Source organism: Ustilaginoidea virens, chromosome 4, assembly GCF_000687475.1.
Source record: "Ustilaginoidea virens chromosome 4, complete sequence".
Lineage (NCBI taxonomy): Eukaryota > Fungi > Ascomycota > Sordariomycetes > Hypocreales > Clavicipitaceae > Ustilaginoidea > Ustilaginoidea virens.
The window spans coordinates 2,206,075-2,228,651 of record NC_057319.1 but is presented as its reverse complement, the minus strand read 5'-3'; the positions used below and the strand labels follow the sequence as shown (position 1 = coordinate 2,228,651).

The window sequence follows — 22,577 nt, the reverse complement described above, 5'->3', positions numbered from 1 at the left end:
AGGTTAGGTAGACCAGGGGTATTAGCATAGGTCTTTTTAAGTAGCTGAATACCTATATGCCCTAGCCGTATATGCCAAATGCCGGCTAATTGCAATAGCTTTTGATATTCTGTATCAGCAGCTATAGGGGCAGGAGTAGGGGTAGTAGGGTTAGTAACCTCTATAGGGTCTTCGCTAGTCGTAATAGCGGAAGGTTGGGTGGTAGGGCTAGTAGCCTCTATAGGTTCCTTACTAGTTGCAGTAGTAGGAATGTCGCTAGTCGTAGTAGCGGGAATAGGGGTATTAGTAGTATCCTCGGGATCACTATAATCAGCAGGGTTAGTAGGGCTGGGGACTTCTACTACTATACTATTGGTAGTATAATGGCTGCAAGGTTGATGTAGTAGTGGTGTGTCTATTCCTTTCTGTGGAAGGAAAAAGCCGTATTTTTCAAAGTTAAAAATGCCGATATATTTGCGGCTAGCTGACCAAAGCTGATTTTTAATTAGTACCCCTTTAGCGGCATAGTGCTTTACACCGCTAATAATATTAATATCCAAGGTAGGAATATATAGGGCATTCTTGAGCTCTATAATACCCCATTTTGTAGGATTAACGCCCTGTAGCATAGTAAATCGTGCTGTGCCCCAACCAGTGGAGGAGATAGGGCCACCACCAGTAGTAATTACAGGCTTATTATCCTTCTTAAAGTAGTGAAAAGTGGTGAAATGCTTCTTATTATTAACAATATGACAAGTGGAGCCTGTATTATAAAGGAGGGCATCCTTAGGGGTCCTGCCGCCTGATTTAGCACTATAGCTTATATCAGTGGATGTAGTGGAAGAAGAATAAGATATATTAGTATCCTGGGTATTATAGTTGCCTATAATAAAGGCCTCAACGTCTTGCTGATTGCTGCTAGAGTCCTGTTTCTTCTTCTGTTGCTGCTTCTTTTTCCTATTATTAGTAGAATTATTCTTGCTATTATTAGTAGAAGCGGTATTAGTAGACCCTTTATTCTTAGAGTCTTTGGAAGCCTTAAGCTGCTTAGGGTTATTATTAGCAGCTACTTTATTAGACCCTGTAGAACGCTGTTCTTCTAGTAGGTCAACCATAAAATACTAGAGGTTAAATTTGCTGCTGTTAATAACACCCTGGGCGCTATAAGCCCTAATCATAGAGCGTTGGCGTTCCGTCCAGCGGGTAAATACCCCCTCTACAGCCCAAAAATACTGGTTAACTTGGTCGAAAGAGTCGATCTTGGAACCTAGGATTCTGAGGCGAGAAATATAGCTGTTAAATTCGCTATTAAAAGCCTCCAAGGTGCCCTTATAACCGGTAAATGTAAGGGTGTGAAAGGTAGGGTATAAGTGTGCCCGCTGTACTTCTGGTGAGTGGCAGTACTGGGCCACTAATAAAAGGTAGGCTTCCTCTGGGTTATTACACCAGTCTATAGCCTCTGCAGCTTCTTCACCACAGCTATTCTTTAGCATTAGTAGTAGAAGTGCCTGCTCAGACTCATCAAAGTGCCTTACTATAGAAGGGTCGTTAACAAAATTAGCTATTTTAAAGGCCCTAAGTTGTATAGTAAGGGCCTGCTTCCACTGGTCGAAATTATAGGGGCTTTTTAGCTTCTGTGACTCCTTAAAGCGGTTGGCAGTCTTAGCTAATTCTTTAATAGCCCCATCACTAATTTGGTTGGTGATAGTTGTTGTTGGTGCTGTTGTGGTGTAAATAGGCTCTTTACCCTTATATTTTATAGGGGTAGAAGGTTGGTCGATTTCCATAACGTCAGCTTCACTATCATCATCTTTAGTGGTAGTCTTAGTGGAAGGTCCAGCTTCAGTGGCTTTAGTAGGCTTCTTATTAGTAGCCTGGGTAGCCTGGGTGTCGTTATTTTGCCTACTAACTAGGCCCTGTATAAGGTCAGTTAGTATATTCATCTGGGATTTCATATCGTCCATATCTAGCTGTAGCTGTGCATTAGTATCAACTTCAGTATCGGATTCAGGGACCTTATAGGATCCTGACTCTGCCATAGTGGGCAAAAAGGGTTTAAAAATCCGTTGAAAAATGGTGCCGATAGTTGTAAAAACAGAGGAATAACTAGCTAAATAGCTAGTAAAATAGTCGAATAACTGGTAAAATAACCGAGTAACTAGCTAGACAGCTAGTAAATATAGTCGAATAACTAGTCGGATTGCCAGTATATATAGTGGCTAGTAGCCTACTATAAAAATAGCCGCAGATTATAGCGGCCGGTCTCAGTATAAAAGCACAGATGCCGTAGGCGTTGTGCAAGTCCGTATTATAGCGTTGATATTCAAGGTGCCGTAAGTGCCGTAGGTGCCGTAGGTGCCGTGGGTGCTATAGGTGCCGTAATATAAAAAGGTGCCGTAAATGACGTACCAAAAGTGCTATAAGTGGGAGAGTATAACAGGTGCCGTATGGTGCAGTGGGTGTCGTGCACTAGGTGCAAAGGTGTTATACAGTGGTATAGTGTGATAGATATCACACTATAAAGTCCGTAGGTGCCGTAGGTTACTCCAAAAATAACGTAAGGTTACGCTAAAAGTGCCGTGAGGTTACGCCGTAAGTTGCCGTTAGGTACGCCGTTGATTGCCGCAGGGTAATACCGTAGGTAATAGAGGGTAAGCCAAAGATAATAAAGGTAAGCCGAAGATACCAAAGGATAGCTATATTAGTAGTACTAATAAGCAAAAGAGACCAAGGGGTGAACACAAAAAGGTAGGGTAAAAACAAAGAAGTAAAAACCCGGGCTCATAACCTATTGCAATTCTAAAGGTCACTATAAAAGCAGAGCCTTACTAGCTAGCTAGATGGCACAAGACTGTCTGCGACCTATGAACTAATCTTAGTATAAATACTAGATTTTTCACCAAGTCCTAAGACTATACAAGTGCTATAAAGCAGGGCAAGTGTAAAGGCAAGGCAAATATAAGATAACTAGAAACGCAGGGAAGGTGGGAGTTAAGAGGCATATAGTGCATTAACAGACTCGATTGTGCTACCCTTCTGCTATCTAGAAAGAAGGGGGAAAGCTATCCTATATATACACGAAGGAGGGGTGGGCCCAGGCATCCAGGGAAGCCAGTAAGAGGGCTCCCCATAATGCTCGCTATGATACGTCAGCAACCCCGCTATATCCGACCTTTCCAACCACCCTAACCACCGCACTAGTAATTAGTCACCACGCTAGTGACTAACTACCACACTAGTGGACTAGCCACCACGCTAGTAGGCCACCATGCTAATTTAGCAATGCCACACCACGCTAGTAGGCCGCCACCACGCTAGTAGGCAACCACGCTAATTTAGCAATGCCACACCACGCTAGTAGGCCGCCACCACGCTAGTAGGCAACCACGCTAATTTAGCAATGCCACACCTTTTCAATAAGGCCTACCTTACTTGATATACAGTAAATAATCCACTGAAAATCCTTAAGGTAAAAGGCAAAGGCCTAAGGTAATACTACCATAAGTCCAAGAGGCGGTATAAGGGCCAGAAGGTTAGTAGGCCAGTAGGGCATAAGGCCAGCAGCCTAGTAGGCTACTATAGGATTTTAACAGCCTTTCTATAGATTGACCCCTTCCGAATGCCCTTATTATTATCATCACCTAAGCCTAGAAGTTCTGCCTTTCTAAAAGAAGAACGCTATAGTGACTATACTTTCTGCGGAATCCTACTGGATACTGGCGCTTCTGGCCTATTAATAGTAGGCCTAGGTTAAGCGAAGGCACTAATAAGATTGATGAAGACTCTAACCATCGAGATAACTAATAAGAAGCATACGGTAAACTTTAGCGTAAGCTCCGCCACCTCTTCCGGTATACTAAATATCCTGATGATATTCGGTAATATCCCCTTCTATATTCTTAATAGCGGCACCCCCTTCCTTTATTCTATTACGGATATAGATAGGATAGGCATAAAGCTTGATAATATTGACAACCTATTAATCTAAGGGGATACTAAGGTCCCTATTATTAGGAAATAGGGGCATCTATAGTGGACTCTTAATGCTATAGATACTGCAGCCTTTTATCTATCGTTATAGGAAATCCGTCAGCTATATCGTCAATTTAGGCACCCCTCCATCAATAGGCTTACTAAATTGCTTCAACGGGCTGGTTATAATAATATTAACCGCAATATCATCGAAAGTATCACCTATATATGCCATTAATACTAGATGAACGCAAAGGCACTTAGCCGATTTAAATTTATATTAAAGGATAACCGCTAATTTAACTATAAGATAATCGTAGATATTTTTTATATTGATAATCGGCCGGTATTATATATTATGGATGCCGCAATAAGCTTCCAGGCAGCTAGGTTCCTTAATCTATAAAGATAGAAGGCCTAAGATATTTGGAATGCCCTTAAGGAATGCTAGATTAATACTTACCTTAGCCTACCGGATTGGATAATTTACGATACTAGACCTAACTTCGCCTCTGCCGAATTCCGCTATAATGCCTGGCTTCTATCTATTAATATAGATGAAATTCCTATAGAAGCCCATAATAGTATTAGTAAAGTCGAGAGATACTACGCCCCATTACGCCAAGCCTATACTATTGTTAATGAAGAAGTAGGCGACCTATTAATAAGGGAATAGAAACTATAATTAGCTATTAAAGCCGTTAACGATTCTACTGGGCCTAACGGCCTAATACCTATGTTACTAGTCTTTAGAGCGTATCCCCGACTTACGGATGACTTACCTCCTAGCTTATTAGTATTATAACGCGCCTTAATGTTATAAAAGGCCACTAATGAAGCTAGGAAATGCCTCGCTAAGCGATAAGTTTATAATGCCCTCGCCTAATAGAACGGCCCGGATATATGGCCTATCTACCGACTACCCCTATAATCCGATGTATGGGTATAGCGAGAGAAAGGTAGCTAGTATGGGCCGTACCGGCTAATCAGCCTCGAAGGTGAGACTTATATCGTGCAAATGCCATATGGCCCTATTAAATTCTAATTAACGGTCGTTAAGCCTTATAACTATGACTTTAATAGCGATCCCGCTGCCGATAATGCTGAAGATATTATTTATGCCGAAGGACCGGCCTGCCCTAGCTAGATAGAAGTCAGGATACCGGCTGTAGCCGCACCTCCAGCCGCGATAATACCTACAGCCGTGATATATCCGCTACCAGCTATTGGCTCTGATTAAGCCAGGCCGTTATTACTATCACTAGTAAGGGTGGTATCTAATATTATAATTAATAAGGACTAAAAAGAAGCTCTTATTAATGCTATAGCTTCTAATACCGTTATTAATATCTCTTTCCTAACTGCGAAAGAGTAAGCCAACCTATAGCTTACTAGTTAATTATATCGGGAAGGGAAGATTATAACCCCAGGAGACCCCTTTAAATAGTCTGACCGTATAGAGGTAGAAGCATTATAGGCCCGCAATATATTCCGATTTATTACCTTTAATATCGGTAAATATAGAGCCCAATATCTCTTTAACTCACGTATAGTACGAGAGATTAAGGGTAAAGGTATGGATACGCTATATAAGAAGTTACGACTCGTCATATAAGGTTATAGTGATAATGAAAAGCAATTAATATTGACTCAGTCCCCTACAATCCAATAGGCTAATCAACGGTTACTTATATCATTAGCCCTATCACTATAATACTCTTACGGCTTATTCCTCTAGATATATAATATCACATAGGCTTATATGTAGTTATCTACCACCCTCAATAGATCGATTATCGCTAAATTACCCAAGCAAATAGCTTACTAATACCCTAATAATACGATCATAAAAGTAGTAAAGCTACTGTACGGAATAGCTAAGGCAGGCACCTACTAGTAGGCGATATACTTCCGGCACTATCGCGAGAAGTTAGGCATAACTACATCGACCTATGACCCCTATTTGCTGATATCTACTAACGTTCCTAACTATACTGGCGATACTATATGCTTCGGTATTATAGGTATATAGACTAACGATACCTTCGGCCTAAGTGATAATGCCTTCTTCTAACGGGAAGAATTAGAGCTTACTAAGGCAGGCTTTAACGCTAAGCCTAAGACGAAGCTATCACCAACCGTACCCCTAATATTTAATGGATATATACTAACGGCCACTTCCGACGGCATAATAACGTTATGTTAGAAAGGTTAAAGCAAGAAGATCGCGACCATCGATAAGAATGCGCCTATAGTATAGCGTAATTATATCGAATAATACGCTCGCGGCGCTTATATGGCTATAGTCTGCCAGCCTGAGGCGTCTTTTAACCTATCTATTGTAGCACAATACTAGCAACCTAACCCTAACGATATCGCAAGGTTAAATAAGCGCCTTCAATAGCAGCATAATAACCAGGATCGTAGCTTACGGTATATCAATCTGGCCTTTACTATAGCCAAGCTCTTTATATTTATTGACGGATCCTTTACTAATAATAAAGATTTAAGCTCCCAGATTGGATATATCATTATGCTAGGGAATAAAGAAGAGGATAACCCCACGGATAACGCCTTCCTGCTGACCGGTAATATCATCACTTATAGCTCTACAAAAAGTAAGCGTATAATATGCAGCGCACTCGCTTCGGAGCTGTATAGTATAGTATAAGGGGTCGATATCGCATATGCGATAGGCACGACCTTTAATATAATTATTAGCAGGCTGGGATTGCTGAAGATCCCTACGGTTATATATATAGATTCGTTTTCGTTGTACGAATGCCTTATCAAGCTAGGTACTACTAAGGAAAAGAGGCTTATAATAGATATTATAGCCCTGCGATAGTTATACGAGCGCTAGGAAATCTATAAGATTCGCTAGATCAATAGGAATGATAACCTCGCCGATGCAATAACTAAGAGAATGCCCAATAAAGCCCTTAAGACCTTCGTCGACTAAAATAAGGCTATTATACGTGTGGAAGGGTGGGTAAAGAGGCCGGTTAATGTCTGACTGCATTTGGAAGGTATTGGTGATATTATGGGTGGCAAGTGTGTGGATTTTCCTATGTTCAATGTTGTGTGCATTTGCTGCTTTTACTGCATTTACTATTGCCCCTTTGTTTTGGCTGCAATACTTAATATACCGGCTGTGCGGTATGAGGCCGCGCGGCGCGATAGCGTTATTATTGCAATTCTTAAGGTCACTATAAAAGCAGAGCCTTACTAGCTAGCTAGATGGCACAAGACTATCTGCGACCTGTGAACTAATCTTAGTATAATACTAGATTTTTCACCAAGTCCTAAGACTATACAAGTGCTATAAAGCAGGGCAAGTGTAAAGGCAAGGCAAATATAAGATAACCAGAAAACGCAAGGAAGGTAAAAAGTTAAGAGGCATATAGTGCATTAACAGACTCGATTGTGCTACCCTTCTGCTATCTAAAAAGAAGGGGGAAAGCTATCCTATATATACACGAAGGAGGGGTGGGCCCAGGCATCCAGGGAAGCCAGTAAGAGGGCTCCCCGTAATGCTCGCTATGATACGTCAGTAACCCCGCTATATCCGACCTTTCCAACCACCCTAACCACCGCACTAGTAATTAGTCACCGCACTAGTAACTAGCCACCACGCTAGTGACTAACCACCACACTAGTGGACTAGCCACCACGCTAGTAGGCCACCACGCTAATTTAGCAATGCCACACCACGCTAGTAGGCCGCCACCACGCTAGTAGGCAACCACGCTAATTTAGCAATGCCACACTTTTTCAACAAGGCCTACCTTACTTGATATATAGTAAATAATCCACTGAAAATCCTTAAGGTAAAAGGCAAAAGCCTAAGGTTAGTAAGACTACCGTAAGTCTAAGAGGCGGTATAAGGGCCAGAAGGTCAGTAGGCCAGTAGGGCATTAGGCCAGCAGCCTAGTAGGCTACTATAGGATTTTAACACCCCCTCTGATTAGCTACTGTAGTAGCAAGCTAATCGTGTAAAGGATAGGGAAAGAAAATGCAGTAAAAGTGCTAAGGAAAAACATAGGAAAAACCTTAGTAAGTTAGTATAAGTTAGCAGGCCCTAAGGCCTAGTAACTCGCGGAACCTAGTAAATTTAGGGCCCGGCAATGGCTTGGTAAGACCGTCAGCAGGCATACTATTAGTAGGTAAATAGGTAATTTTAACCAAGCCCAGCTGGGCTTGCTCCCTAATATACCGGAATTTTAATAGCGTATGCTTAGTGCGAGCATACTAATTAGGGTCGTTAGAATTCGAAATAGAGCCCTGGTTATCGCAGTATAGCGGTATAGGGCGTAAAATATCAATTTCTAGCTCCTTGCAAAGGTTAGAAAGCCACTATACCTTACGGATAGTCTCAAGTAATACATTAGATTCAGCTTCTAAAGTAGATAGCACTACTAAAGAGGCTCGCTTAGAACGCCAGCTAATAGGACTATTATTAATAGTAGTAAGGAAGCCTCCAGTAGATTTAGAGGTTTCTTTACAGCCAGCAAAATCGCTATCAGAATAAGCGGTTATAATAGGCTGTTGGTTGCTTTTAGTAGTACTAAAGCAAATAGCTAGGTTCTCAGTGCCTTTAAGGTAGCTAAAGCTGCCTTTCGCAGCATTTAGATGCACATTAGTTGCCTTGGATATAAACCGAGAAAGGTATTGGGTAGGGAATGCTAAGTCGGGTCTAGTCATCATTATAAGCCACATTATAGTGCCAGTAAGGCTCTAATAAAGGCTCTAATCAGTAGGGCTAAGGTCTTTTCCACTAGATTCATTAAGAATTCCTAGTTAAAGTGGAATAAACTAAGGTTTAGTATCCTATAAGCCGAATTTAGCTAGGACCTCTGCTATAAATTGGGCTTAGTGTAGCCATAATAGACCTTCCTTCCTATTTCGTATAATCTATACGCCTAAGAAGAAGGAAGCCAGACCGCGGTCTTCTATAGTATAGACCTTATGAAATTTCCTTTTTAGCTGGTTAATATAAGTTATATTTAGACCAACTAATAGGCAATCGTCAATATAGGTGACGATAAAGGTGCTAGTTTGCTTATTATAAAAGATAGCAGCATTAGAAGCTAAAGGTAAAAAACCTTTATTAGAAATCAGGTCTTTTAGCCGGTATTGCCATTCGCGGGGTGCTTATTTTAGCCCGTATAGGGCCTTCTTTAGCAAGATAGCTTACTTAATAGAAGGGTCGAATCCAGCTTCTTTAAGCAAAATTAGTAGCCGTTGGCGCTATATATTAGACCAAAGCTTACTATCAGTTAGTAATAAGCTCTCTATAAATTCAAGGAATCCGTCAGGGATATCCATATAAATAGTCTCAGAAAGTTCGCTATTTAGGAAGGCGCCTATAAAGTCGATTTGCTCTATCTCCCAGTTATTGCTAGTAGCTAAAGCTAGTATAACCCTCTAGGTAGGTAGGATAGAGGTAGAAGCATAGGTATGCTAAAAGTCCTTTCCTTCGACTTGCATAAAGCCCTTAACAACTAATCTAGCCTTATATTTTATAGGCTGATTATTAGCATCCTTTTTAACCCGAAAAATAGGCCTATTGCATATAATTTTCCTATCAATAGGAACGCTAGACTTAGGAATAAACTGGAAAACTTTAGTATCTAAAAGCTGCTCGAATTCCTTAAATAGTGCCTTTATCTAAAGGTCTTTTTCTTTTTCAGGGCATTATAGCACATCCTTCCAGCTATTAGGCATACCATCAGGGGCCTTTTTAGCTAGCTTACGCTTAGCTGCATAGCAGGAATCCCATATTAGGTGATATAAATTATAATTAGGGAATAAGTCGGTAGGGCTAGTAGGGTTAGCAGGGCTAGCAGGGCCAACAGGGCCAATAGGGCCAATAGGGCCAATAGGGCCAGCAGGGCCAACAGGGCCAATAGGGCTAGTAAGGTCGGCAGGAGTAAGGCTAATAAGGATATCTATAAGGTCATCCTTTGCAGTAGCTGGGGACTATAGTATAGTACCTTCTGACTTAGGAAGGTAATCTATAGTAGCATTAGTATTAGTAATATCATCCGGGGTAGCATTAGTATTAGTAACGCTGGTAAAATTAGTAGGGTCCGGCATGCTTTCCAGGTCATCCGGTATAACACTAGTATTAGTAATATTAGTAAGGTTAGTAGGGTCTAGCATACTTTTAAGGTCATCCAGTAAAATAGCAGGTTTTTTGCTAGATACCCCCTCTAAACCTGTATTTTGCCCTCTATAAAAGTCTCCTTCTAGGCCACTAGAAATAGGGCCTATACCTTCATTTTGGTGAATAAAGGTAATAAAAGTTATTTTAGTAACAACCTTCTTCTTTAGAAGGTAGACTAGGTAAGTATTATTACCTAGAGTAGCAAGGAGCCTACCAGGCTCGGTACGGGGCGCTAATTTGCGGCTTTTTACACGCTTTTCGTATGGTATAAGCACTTTAATAGCTGCTCCAATAGCCCTAAGGTTAATAAGATCAGGGTAGTGCTCCGGCGTAATATGGTCATAATCCTTTAATAGCTCCTGATAGGGGCTAGAAGGTCTATTAGTAACAGCTGTTATATTTACTAGCATAACAACGCCAGTAATTATAGCAGACCAGAGGTTAGATAGAAGCCTTGACTAGGCTATAGTAGCATGTAGCCTATCAGCTATAACCCTAATGGACCGCTTAGCTAGGCCGTTTTATTTATGAATATAAGGGCAAGAGGTATTAAAAGCTATACCCTATTCAACAAGCCAATCACTAAGCATTTTGTTGATTTCATTTCCACCATTATAGTGGAATTCAATAGGCGTTTTACTATATCTAACCTGTAGGCTCTGTATAAAGCTCTGTAATGCTTTAAAAACAATAGTGCTTTCCCTATTAGGCAGCAAGTAAAGCCAGCGGAATCGGGATTTTCTGTCTACTAATATAAGGGCAACAGGTCGTTTATTATATGGCATAGGTGATATAGCAAAAGTATTACCTTCTATAATATCTAGGCATTTAGCTAGATTAGGTATCGCATCCTTAGAAGGTCTTCTAACCTTTTTAGCCTATATATAGGCTAGACAGCGAAAATCAGTATCTTTAACCTTATTAAGGTTAGGTAGACCAGGGGTATTAGCACAGGTCTTTTTAAGCAGCTGAATACCTATATGCCCTAGCCGTACATGCCAAATGCCGGCTAATTATAATAGCTTCTGATATTCTGTATTAGCAGCTATAGGGGCAGGAGTAGGGTTAGTAACCTCTATAGGATCTTCGCTAGTCGTAATAGCGGAAGGTTGGGTAGTAGGGCTAGTAGCCTCTACAGGTTCCTTATTAGTCGCAGTAGTAGGAACGGGGGTAATAGTAGTTTCCTTAGGATCACTATAATCAGCAGGGTTAGTAGGGCTGGGGACCTCTACTACTATACTATTAGTATAGTGGCTGTAAGGTTGATGCAGTAGTGGTGTATCTATTCCTTTCTGTGGAAGGAAAAAGCCGTATTTTTCGAAGTTAAAAATGCCGATGCATTTACGGCTTGCTGACCAAAGCTGATTTTTAATTAGTACCCCTTTAGCGGCATAGTGCTTTACACCGCTAATGATGTTAATATCCAAGGCAGGAATATATAGTGCATTCTTGAGCTCTATAATACCCCATTTGGTAGGATTAACGCCCTATAGCACAGTAAATCGTGCTGTGCCCCAACTAGTAGGGGAAATAGGGCCACCACCAGTAGTAATTACCGGCTTATCATCCTTCTCAAAATAGTGAAAAGTGGTGAAATGCTTCTTATCATTAACAATATAACAAGTGGAGCCTGTATCATAAAGGAGGGCATCCTTAGGGGTCCTGCCGCCTGATTTAGCACTATAGCTTATATCAGTGGATATAGTGGAAGAAGAATAAGATATATTAGTATCCTGGGTATTATAGTTGCCTATAATAAAGGCCTTAACGTCTTGCTGATTGCTGCTAGAGTCCTGTTTCTTCTTCTGTTGCTGCTTCTTTTTCCTATTATTAGTAGAATTATTCTTGCTATTATTAGTAGAAGCGGTATTAGTAGACCCTTTATTCTTAGAGTCTTTGGAAGCCTTAAGCTACTTAGGGTTATTATTAGCAGCTACTTTATTAGACCCTTTAGAACGCTATTCTTCTAGTAGGTCAACCATAAAATACTAGAGGTTAAATTTACTGCTGTTAATAATACCTTAGGCGCTATAAGCCCTAATTATAGAGCGTTGGCGTTCAGTCTAGCGGGTAAATACCCCCTCTATAGCCTAAAGATACTAGTTAACTTAGTCGAAAGAGTCGATTTTAGAACCTAGGATTCTAAGGCGAGAAATATAGCTATTAAATTCGCTATTAAAAGCTTCCAAAGTGCCCTTATAACCGGTAAATGTAAGGGTATGAAAGGTAGGGTATAAGTATACCCGCTATACTTCTAGTGAGTGGCAATACTGGGCCACTAGCAGAAGGTAGGCTTCCTCTGGGTCATTACACCAGTTTATAGCCTCTACAGCTTCTTCACTACAGCTATTTAGCATTAGTAGTAGAAGTGCCTGCTCAGACCCATCAAAGTGCCTTGCTATAGAGGGGTCGTTAATAAAGTTAGCTATTTTAAAGGCCCTAAGTTGTATAGTAAGGGCCTGCTTCTATTGGTCGAAATTATAGGGGCTTTTTAGCTTTTAGGATTCCTTAAAGCGGTTAGCAGTCTTCGCTAATTCTTTAATAGCCCTATCACTAATTTGGTTAGTAATAGTTGTTGTTGCTGGCGTTATATAAATAGGCTCTTTACCCTTATATTTTATAGGGGTAAAAGGTTGGTCGATTTCTATAATGTCAGCTTCACTATCATTATTATCTTTAGTAGTAGTCGTCCTAGTGGAAGGTCTAGCTTTAGTGGCTTTAGTAGGCTTCTTATTAGTAGCCTGGGTAGCCTAGGTATCGTTATTTTGCCTACTAACTAGGCCCTATATAAGGTCAGTTAGTATATTTATCTGGGATTTCATATCGTCTATATCTAGCTGTAGCTATGCATTAGTATCAACTTCAGTATCGGATTCAGGGACCTTATAGGATCCTGACTCTGCCATAGTGGGCAAAAAGGGTTTAAAAATCCGTTGAAAAATGGTGCCGATAGTTGTAAAAACAGAGGAATAACTAGCTAAATAGCTAGCAAAATAGTCGAATAACTGGTAAAATAGCCGAGTAACTAGCTAGACAGCTAGTAAATATAGTGGCTAGTAGCCTACTATAAAAGGTAACCGCAGAATGTAGCGGTAGGTCTCAATATAAAAAAGCACGGATGCCGTAGGCGTTGTGCAAGTCCGTATTATAGCGTTGGTATTTAAGGTGCTTATATGGTGCTGTAATATCAAGGTGCCGTAAGTGCCGTAGGTGCCGTAGGTGCCGTAATATAAAAGGTGCCGTAAGTGCCGTACCAAAGGTGCTATAAGTAGGAGAGTATAATAGATGCCGTATAGTGCAGTAGGTATCGTGCACTAGGGAAAAAGGTGTTATACAGTAGTATAATGTAAAGGATATTACACTATAAAGTCCGTAGGTGCCGTAGGTTACGCCTAAAATAACGTAAGGTTACGCTAAAAGTGCCGTAAGGTTACGCCGTAAGTTGCCGTTAGGTACGCCGTTGATTGCCGCAGGGTAATGCCGTAGGTAACAAAGGGTAAGCCAAAGGTGATAATAGGTAAGCTAAAGTTAATAAGGGTAAGCCGAAGATACCAAAGGATAGCTATATTAGTAGTACTAATAAGCAAAAGAGACCAAGGGGTGAACACAAAAAGGTAGGGTAAAAACAAAGAAGTAAAAACCCGGGCTCATAACCTATTGCAATTCTTAAGGTCACTATAAAAGCAGAGCCTTACTAGCTAGCTAGATGGCACAAGACTGTCTGCGACCTGTGAACTAATCTTAGTATAATACTAGATTTTTCACCAAGTCCTAAGATTATACAAGTGCTATAAAGCAGGGCAAGTGTAAAGGCAAGGCAAATATAAGATAACCAGAAAACGCAAGGAAGGTAAAAAGTTAAGAGGCATATAGTGCATTAACAGACTCGATTGTGCTACCCTTCTGCTATCTAAAAAGAAGGGGGAAAGCTATCCTATATATACACGAAGGAGGGGTGGGCCCAGGCATCCAGGGAAGCCAGTAAGAGGGCTCCCCGTAATGCTCGCTATGATACGTCAGCAACCCCGCTATATCCGACCTTTCCAACCACCCTAACCACCGCACTAGTAATTAGTCACCGCACTAGTAACTAGCCACCACGCTAGTGACTAACCACCACACTAGTGGACTAGCCACCACGCTAGTAGGCCACCACGCTAATTTAGCAATGCCACACCACGCTAGTAGGCCGCCACCACGCTAGTAGGCAACCACGCTAATTTAGCAATGCCACACTTTTTCAACAAGGCCTACCTTACTTGATATACAGTAAATAATCCACTGAAAATCCTTAAGGTAAAAGGCAAAAGCCTAAAGTTAGTAAGACTACCGTAAGTCTAAGAGGCGGTATAAGGGCCAAAAGGTCAGTAGGCCAGTAGGGCATTAGGCCAGCAGCCTAGTAGGCTACTATAGGATTTTAACAGTTATCGGCGGTATAACCTACCGAGACCGCGCCGCACTTTTCTTTCTATGTGTGCGCTTTACATCCTAGCGATTCTGATGTTTGCTTCTATAAAAAGAGAAGCTGCCAGTATCGGAATCGCTATCGTAAGGTGCCTAATTGGGCACAATTGGGCATATTGCGACGGATGTGCCGTGTATACCCGTTGCGCACGATGTGGCCACTTTTGCCCCTTTACCCCTAAGCCCGGTAGGGCATGCGGGCAGCCCGGCCCGACTGCGCCGATGCATATGACAACGGCACACGCACAAAAAGGCCATATCGTGTAATTACTCTTTTGCTTCCTTTCTTTCCTTTTAGTTAGTCAGTCATTAGTAAAGTCAATAAATCCTTTACTTAGTGACCTCACGGTACATGATACCACGCGCGCGACCCTACGTACAACTGGGTACCCCGAGTTTATATCAACATTAGCCCCTACTAATTTTAAATCGCTTTTAGTCTTAAATCTCTATAGACTTTATAATAGACCTCTTAGCCTATACTAACTCTAATCTATACTATTTAATAGTTATTACTAACTGCCTATTAAAGTATATTTAACTTAAAGCGATATACTTAATGCAAGCGGAGGATTATATAGAATATTTCCTAGACTACTAATAGTAGTACTATAGATTCCCTGCCTAGATTATTAGCGATAGAGGCTCAGACTAGGTAGGCTAATTCTAGACTATAATATATTAGGCTATTAGGATTATATAACTCCTCTCGATAGTATACTACTTATAGACTAACGGTAGTATAGAGAGTATAAACTAGGAGGTCTAGGCTATCTTATGCATTCTAATACAACTAGCCCTAATATCTTATAACTTACTAATATACTCTAAATAACCGCACTTCTTTAGTTACTAGATATAGTCCGAATTATCTCCTAAATGGCTTTAACTCTCCTATTATAGCACCCCCCCCCCCGATATTATGCTAAATTTAATAACCCCTAAAGGGTAAGTAGTGCGCTTCCTAGCTATAATATAGGAGGGGGGCAAACTCGCCTAAACTGCTATCGTCTTTACCTAATAGCAGTAGTAGGATATAATAAACCATTCCTAATGCCCAGTAGAATACTACTAAGTTAGGGATTAAGTTTAGCTAAACCTATAGAATATTAAAACCAACCGGCCTTATAAGAAGCTCGACTAAGTATCTACTAAGTATACTATTATAGCCGTTCCATCCCTACTTAATATCCGATTTAATATCCTTAATAGTATTTACCTAGTCTTTTATATTAATCTTATAGAATATACCGCTTCTAACCTACTACTAAGCTAAATACTTATAGATATTAGGCCTAGTCACCTACTAGTCCTACTAGAGGACTCTAATATCTTATATAAGGAATTCAAGGTTAAAAAGATACTAGCTACTAAAAACGCTTAGGGCTATAGTAGTAAATATAATGTATTAGTAAAATAGAAGGGATATAATTCGCCGACTTAAGAACCGCTAAAGAACTTTAAGGATACTATAGTGCGGGAGGCATTTAAGGTTAAATAGGGGGATATTCGAATATATAATAGGCCCGGTCGAACCCTATAGTAACCCTAATATAGAAATAGATGAAATTTTTCCTAGAGAAGGGGGGTATATTACGGATTCAGGCTATGCCTATATTATAGATCGACTAAGGCTTAGGCTACGCCCGTGCTTAATCCGGGATAGATAATATAAGGTAGACGCGCGGGCCTATAGGGTAATATTAGGGCTCTAGCCCGCGCTATATACGGATATATATAGACTGCGGAAGGGACCCGATTTAGTCTCTTCTCCCTTCCTCCTTAGTTTTATTAATACATCCGATTAACGCCTATTCGCAGCCGCCCTAGGGCTAGTCCGTCATACTCTTTAGTTTTATTAATATTTATAATTAACGCCTATTCGCAGTCGCCTTAGGGCCAGTCCTTCACAATTCTTTAGAATTGCAATAAAAGTGCAGCTGAAATTCTAAAAAAATATTATTATATAATTAATTATAAATATAAGAGTTTTTTATTTAATTAAGTAATTAATATAGTTTTCTCTTTTTAATTATTAATAGAGTGTTTAAAGATTTAATTTAGCTTAGGCCGATTATCTAATATAGAATACTACGACTAAGCAGGTATTTCAAGTTTTTTGAAATTACATATTTTTACATGGCTGTGATTTGCGCTACATAGCTAATATACCGCCGTACTAAGTTGTAATAAGATCTAGTCCAAAGACCAAATACCATTTATTTCCTACACCTTAGGAGTTGTGACGATTCTCTCCCTGGGACGTTCTTCCCTTTTAGCAATACTGGGTTTTAAAGATGGGAGAACGACGGAGACTTGGCGATGTCGCGGTAAATCTTTTATTGTTCGCCGGCATGGTATGTCACTGTTCTCCTTTTGATTCTTTAATCATACCCTCGTATTTCTGATATTTGCTTGCAACATGGTACTCATTATTTAACACATTTGTGTAGATGACTGCGGGATTGTACATAGCCAGAAACTTGTTGACACCTATGCTGAGCAATCTTGCCGACCCAGACAAAGAGAAGCGCGAGCAAACACGGAGACAGGCAAAAGCACACCTTGAACGATTGAATAGACGTCGCAACGAGGTCGAAAATTCATCGCGGGATATGGACGATGGGAATAGGGCTGGCAAAGTAGATGATTTAGTTCTCAACGAGTATGAAAACTTAGTTGCATTAGAAATGGTGCCGCCTGAAGACATACACGTTTGCTTTGAAGGTAAGCTTATACCTTTTCTCCAGATGGTCCAAACCCATATTTGTAGCTTCTCTGATTAATGGCGGAAATTGTGATGTTAAGACATTGGCGGCCTCGACGATATTATTGAAGAACTACAAGAATCAGTCATCTACCCACTCACAATGCCGCAACTGTATTCCCATACATCGCCTCTACTTTCAGCGCCGCCGGGAGTGTTACTTTTTGGACCTCCTGGATGTGGAAAAACAATGCTTGCAAAGGCATTGGCTCACGAGAGCGGTGCGTCATTTATCAATCTTCACATTTCTACAATGACGGAGAAATGGTATGGGGATTCAAACAAAATAGTACGCGCTGTTTTCTCGTTGGCGCGCAAGATGCAGCCAGCTATCATATTTATTGACGAGATAGATGCCGTTTTGGGGACGAGGAGAAGCGGAGAAAACGAGGCAAGTAGCATGGTCAAAGCCGAGTAAGCATTCCGTCTATATTTCCAGTCTGGTTAAGAAACTCAATTGCTGTACCAGGTTCATGACATTATGGGACGGCCTTACATCAGCAAATTCATCAGGTCTACCAGCTCAAATTGTTGTTCTTGGTGCTACGAACCGCATCAACGACATCGATGAAGCGATTTTGCGTCGTCTGCCCAAAAAGTTTCCAGTACCACTCCCGGGTTTGGAACAACGACGCAAGATTCTGCAGCTGGTATTACAAGATACCCAAACAGACGAACATGATTTTGACTTGGCCTATGTGTCAATGATCACAGCTGGAATGTCAGGAAGTGACATCAAAGAAGCATGTCGAGATGCCGCCATGGAGCCAGTTCGAGAGTACATGCGACGGCACAGAACTGAAGGGCGCCGAATGGCATTTGTCGACCCTCAAGAGTTCCGCGGTATCAGAACTAACGATTTCTTTGGGAAGCGAGCAAGACAAAATGATACAGGCACTGGAAATTCGCATTCGCAAGTTACCATGCATGGACAGCCAAGCCAAACCCGAACGTCCACCAGCGAGTATAAAAATTGGCATCAACCTGTTGCGGAAAATAAGGATTAGTGAACTAAATGGATTAACCTCGTTGGATGTCGTGGGACAGCATGTGTCGGCAAACAACTTTTTTCAACTTAATGGATTCGTCTATCAAGGCTGTTGACTTTTTTTTTTCCGGTAAAACCAGTAAACGATGTCATATTTATTCCCAAATATACCTGAAATCTGTAGTATAACTTGGATGAGTTCCTTCTCCTGCAGTAGACAAGGAGCACACATCGCCCGTCTTATAACTTGGATCTAAAACCTTCTCTGTGATCGGCCAAGCACTATGGCTGGCAACATCACAATATGGACCTGGAATACGTTGGTTTATGATGCAGCTTTTATGATAGCTGAAACAAACAACGAATGATCGATTCAACTTTTCTTGGCAGAGATATTGGCAAGCATCTGATAATATTAATGCATACTGAACCGGCATAATGAGCTGCCACCGGAGCATTAAAAAGTTTACGAAAATTCGAAGCGGTCAGGGAGAGCGATTGGCGCAACCAGACTCCATATATAGAGTCCATAACACACCCAGGCACTAACAATCTTGACCCAACTCGCTGCGTATGTACGACCGACCGTGGCAAAATCACCATTCTTGGTGCTTTCCTCGTATTGCATTGTCAACAATGTTGACACCCAAGCGGTAGCGAGAAAGAAAATAACATGAAATACGGTGTAGCTATATTGGGTCCGGAAGCGCTCATCATCTTGTGGTGTTTCTTCATCAGCATCGCTCTCCTCATCTGATAACAGAGCATCTGCTGGCAAGCTCCCCTCTTCAACGGCTCGCCGTAAAGCTTCTGCTCTCATTTCGCGGCGAGGGCTTGGTTGTTGCGTAACCAGGTCATGCACGTCGTCCTCAGACAGATGGATGCTCCCAACAGTATTTCCAAGGCCAAGGCTTTGAGTGGCAGCTCGTGTTGTCGTGTAGGCAACCGTAAGCATTGTAACAATTGCTCCGATGACCACGGATGTTGTTCTGGTACCTTGAGCTCGAATGAGTGGATTGCAATGTTTGTCATCTGGCTCCATAGAGACTGCAGACATGGTAAGATAAGTGCAGTAGATTGAAACGATGGCAGATTGCGCGATACCAGCCTTTGAGTTATGCTCCTGAACTGTTGGGTTGATGGATATCAAAGAGATAGCAAGCCAAAAGAGAAGGTTTACCGTGATGACGGCCTGATTCATATGACATTCTCCCTTTGCGAAAAAGATATATTGGACCACGGTCATAGCAACAGATCCAAGGTACATAGCAAGCGTACTCCCAATAAGAACAAATCGCCATAATCTCGAATCTGTATCTTCGATCTGTTTCAGACAGTACTCGGCCCAGGTGTGAGCAAGATCCACGAGGAGTACTAGCCCCAGAATGAGGAATAACATGGCGCAGACCAGAGAGACATAGTTTCCCCAGAAAATGAAAAACTCATTTGGCATGAGAAAGGCGACTATTATCAAGGTCGCCCAAACAATGATCTTCGGGCCCCAGTAGCCGTTCTGAATGGCAGCGCGAGGATGTTTTGATGATGTAACACCAAAGAGTAGTGCAGCGAGTACGATATGGAAAATACCAAGAGAAAAATTAATTCGATGAACGGCAAGCCAACCATAGCATTCACCATTAGGACAGTTAATCTTGATATAGTCGAAGGCAAGGTGTTGTAATTTCTCGATCGCCCAAGGAGTCAGCATGATCCACGCTATAATAGAGTTGACAAGAAGCATAAGAGCATATGCGATGCGAGTGGCAACACTATGATATTTATTGATCAGTGATCAACGGTTATACCAGTTGCCGTAAAAGGTAGGGCAGTCGGGAGGTTTGGGTTGGAAGTAAATGTCGAGGTTGTCAACGTACCTGTTCCCACACTTGCCGCAGGCGCTGCAAACCATAGAACAAGTCGCAGCGCCACAGCAGCTGGCTGCAAAAGATAACACCTGGCCAAAAAAGTCTGTCAGATATTTGGTCAATACAATGAATACGGTCATCGTACGGTAGTCATGCTTGGAACCGCTAGTAGCGGCAGTGACAGGATCGCACCCATTCTAGAGAGGGCGTGGATTCGGAGAGGAAGATCCAAGGAGGGATTGAAGATGATACTGTGCTTTAAAAAATCGTTGGAACAGACTTCTACCGCACCAGGTAAGAGGATGCGAGAATTGATAGCACGGATGGCTCTACAGCTCGAGTGTTGTAGGTACAACTAGGTCCGACGCACATAAGAGGATAGATATATTCTTGATGGAGAGCAAATAGGCTCCACTTCTATGCCACTCTCCGTCTCGCGACCCCGCCAAGATTCATCCACCTTTCTTAAATGGCTTAGCGCGACGGTGTATGTTTTTAGATATCGATCCTCGTTGTTTACATTAGCCTTAAAGGGAAATGTGCATTACTTTATTGTTGTGCATATTTTCAAGCATTTCTTGCTGGTGGCGAGAACGTCGACCCAAGTGTTAGATTCCTCCTACCACTGGTACTAATTCGCGACCGCCAACTCTCACCAGATTACTTTTCAACTTTTCGCCATTCATCTAACTCTCACTACTTGGCTGTTGTTGTCTGTTATGGCTCCAAGGTCAGTAGTGGCTGGTAGCTTCGCCTCAATGAAAACGTTGGATTCCGAGCCAGACTTCGACGATGTGGAAGCTATTGAGATCGCTCATACCCGAGAACCGGATAAGATAATCTCAGATCCCAGCGGTAATCACCAGAGATCTACGCGCAACACAAGTCATATGTTGAAGCTGGGACAGAGACCAGGGTCACGAATCGGTGATTGTGCAACTAATAGGCAGAATGCGCCCAAAAAAATTCTTGTGGGAAAGTGCAGAAACAAGGCTCCAAGTGAGCGCCAGGCAGATATAACGCATGTGTGTGGTGATGAAGACTCCCATGATAAGTCGCTCGCTGCCGCAGACCAAAACAAATTCGAGAGACATGATAAAGAACTTAATTTCCAACAGATAGGACGCCTTGATGGGTCTCAAACTTGTGCATTGTTATCAGAAACTCAGAAATGGGACTTGACAAATATGGATGGAAGAACAGATTTCGCAATGGCTACCACCACCCTTCCCCAAGCAGCCCGCCATACTGGTATGGAGCAGGTCGCTCAAGGTCTCCAGCAGGATGCTCTTGAAGTTGTCCTTCGAAGGAGCTTGAGCGAAGTCACCAAAAAATATAATACCTTAGAGACCCGGCATAACGAGTTGCTGAGTATTGGTATCAAGGCCGCTGAGCTTAACTTTGAACGATTGAAAAGGCAATCAGAAGAGGCCACTGATGGTAAGTCTCAAAGTCTTAACGGTAAATTTTTGGTATCATATTTGAACAGGTAGTGACGAAACGCAATTCGCGAATAGCATCGAACAAACTCATTATGGAGCTTAAAGACGAAATAGCTGCACAGTCAGTCCTGATACTGCAAAACACTCAACTGAAACAGCAGCTGAGCCAGAGCAAAGTCAGGATCGACGCTTTAGAAAAAGAATTACACACTCTGAACGTGTCCTTTTCACATACTAAATCCGAGATCCAGTCTCTTTCTGCTAAACTATCTGCCAGCAGAGCTGCGGGGGTAATCAGTAAAGCCCCGGGGAATACGGTGAAAACTGGGACATCAACCTGTAAATCAGCTCCCATTGACGCGCTGCTTGCAGCGCAAGCTAAAGAATATCTTTACGGCGACTTAACGGGGCTCATTGTGAGTCGAATGACTCGAGGCGACGAGGAAGATGTTTTTGACTGCATTCAGACCGGAAGGAATGGGAGTAAGTGATTACTGTGCTAAACTCGCAGTCTTATCTGGCGCTAACACTGTGAAGCTCTTCACTTTAAACTGGCCCTAGAATCTGTCCATGCTTCTGACAACTATGAAGACGTTCAATTCACATACAAGCCTCAATTAGACATAGGAAGGGACAGTGATCTGATGAAAATATTACCGGACTACCTGGTGGAAGAAATCACATTCACGAGGACACAGGCGTCTAACTTCTACGCCAGATTAAATAAATCTTTAACGGAACGGAAGCATTGTAGTGCACCACAAATATCCAGCTAAGTCTTTTAGGGAGGCCCCCCCAGGACCGTGTATCTATATATCACCTCCATTATATGGAAATGCCCGTTACTTGTACGGATCCTTATAGATTCAACAGCTTAGCCCGCAAAAATCCAGATGAATCTTTATTGGAAATGCAACGACTGAGATATTTC

The 22,577-nt window shown here is 41.7% G+C and overlaps 3 protein-coding genes across 3 annotated transcripts; 2 read left to right on the top strand and 1 right to left on the bottom strand.

Moving 5' to 3' along the window:
- Positions 1 to 16,881: 16,881 nt before the first annotated feature.
- On the top strand, positions 16,882 to 18,358 carry UV8b_05036 (uncharacterized protein; the record flags this gene model as incomplete). The annotated part of the gene is made up of 4 exons (XM_043142534.1): positions 16,882 to 16,941; positions 17,038 to 17,311; positions 17,393 to 17,765; positions 17,821 to 18,358. The coding sequence occupies 4 exons, from the start codon at positions 16,882 to 16,884 to the stop codon at positions 18,356 to 18,358; spliced, it is 1,245 nt and encodes a 414-aa protein (XP_042998468.1).
- Positions 18,359 to 18,805: 447 nt separating this feature from the next.
- On the bottom strand, positions 18,806 to 20,400 carry UV8b_05035 (uncharacterized protein; the record flags this gene model as incomplete). The annotated part of the gene is made up of 3 exons (XM_043142533.1): positions 18,806 to 20,108; positions 20,214 to 20,293; positions 20,350 to 20,400. 3 exons carry the CDS (start codon positions 20,398 to 20,400, stop codon positions 18,806 to 18,808), a joined length of 1,434 nt encoding a protein of 477 aa, XP_042998467.1.
- Positions 20,401 to 20,962: 562 nt separating this feature from the next.
- On the top strand, positions 20,963 to 22,422 carry UV8b_05034 (uncharacterized protein; the record flags this gene model as incomplete). Its single annotated transcript, XM_043142532.1, has 3 exons — positions 20,963 to 21,644; positions 21,722 to 22,129; positions 22,184 to 22,422. The coding sequence occupies 3 exons, from the start codon at positions 20,963 to 20,965 to the stop codon at positions 22,420 to 22,422; spliced, it is 1,329 nt and encodes a 442-aa protein (XP_042998466.1).
- Positions 22,423 to 22,577: the final 155 nt, after the last annotated feature.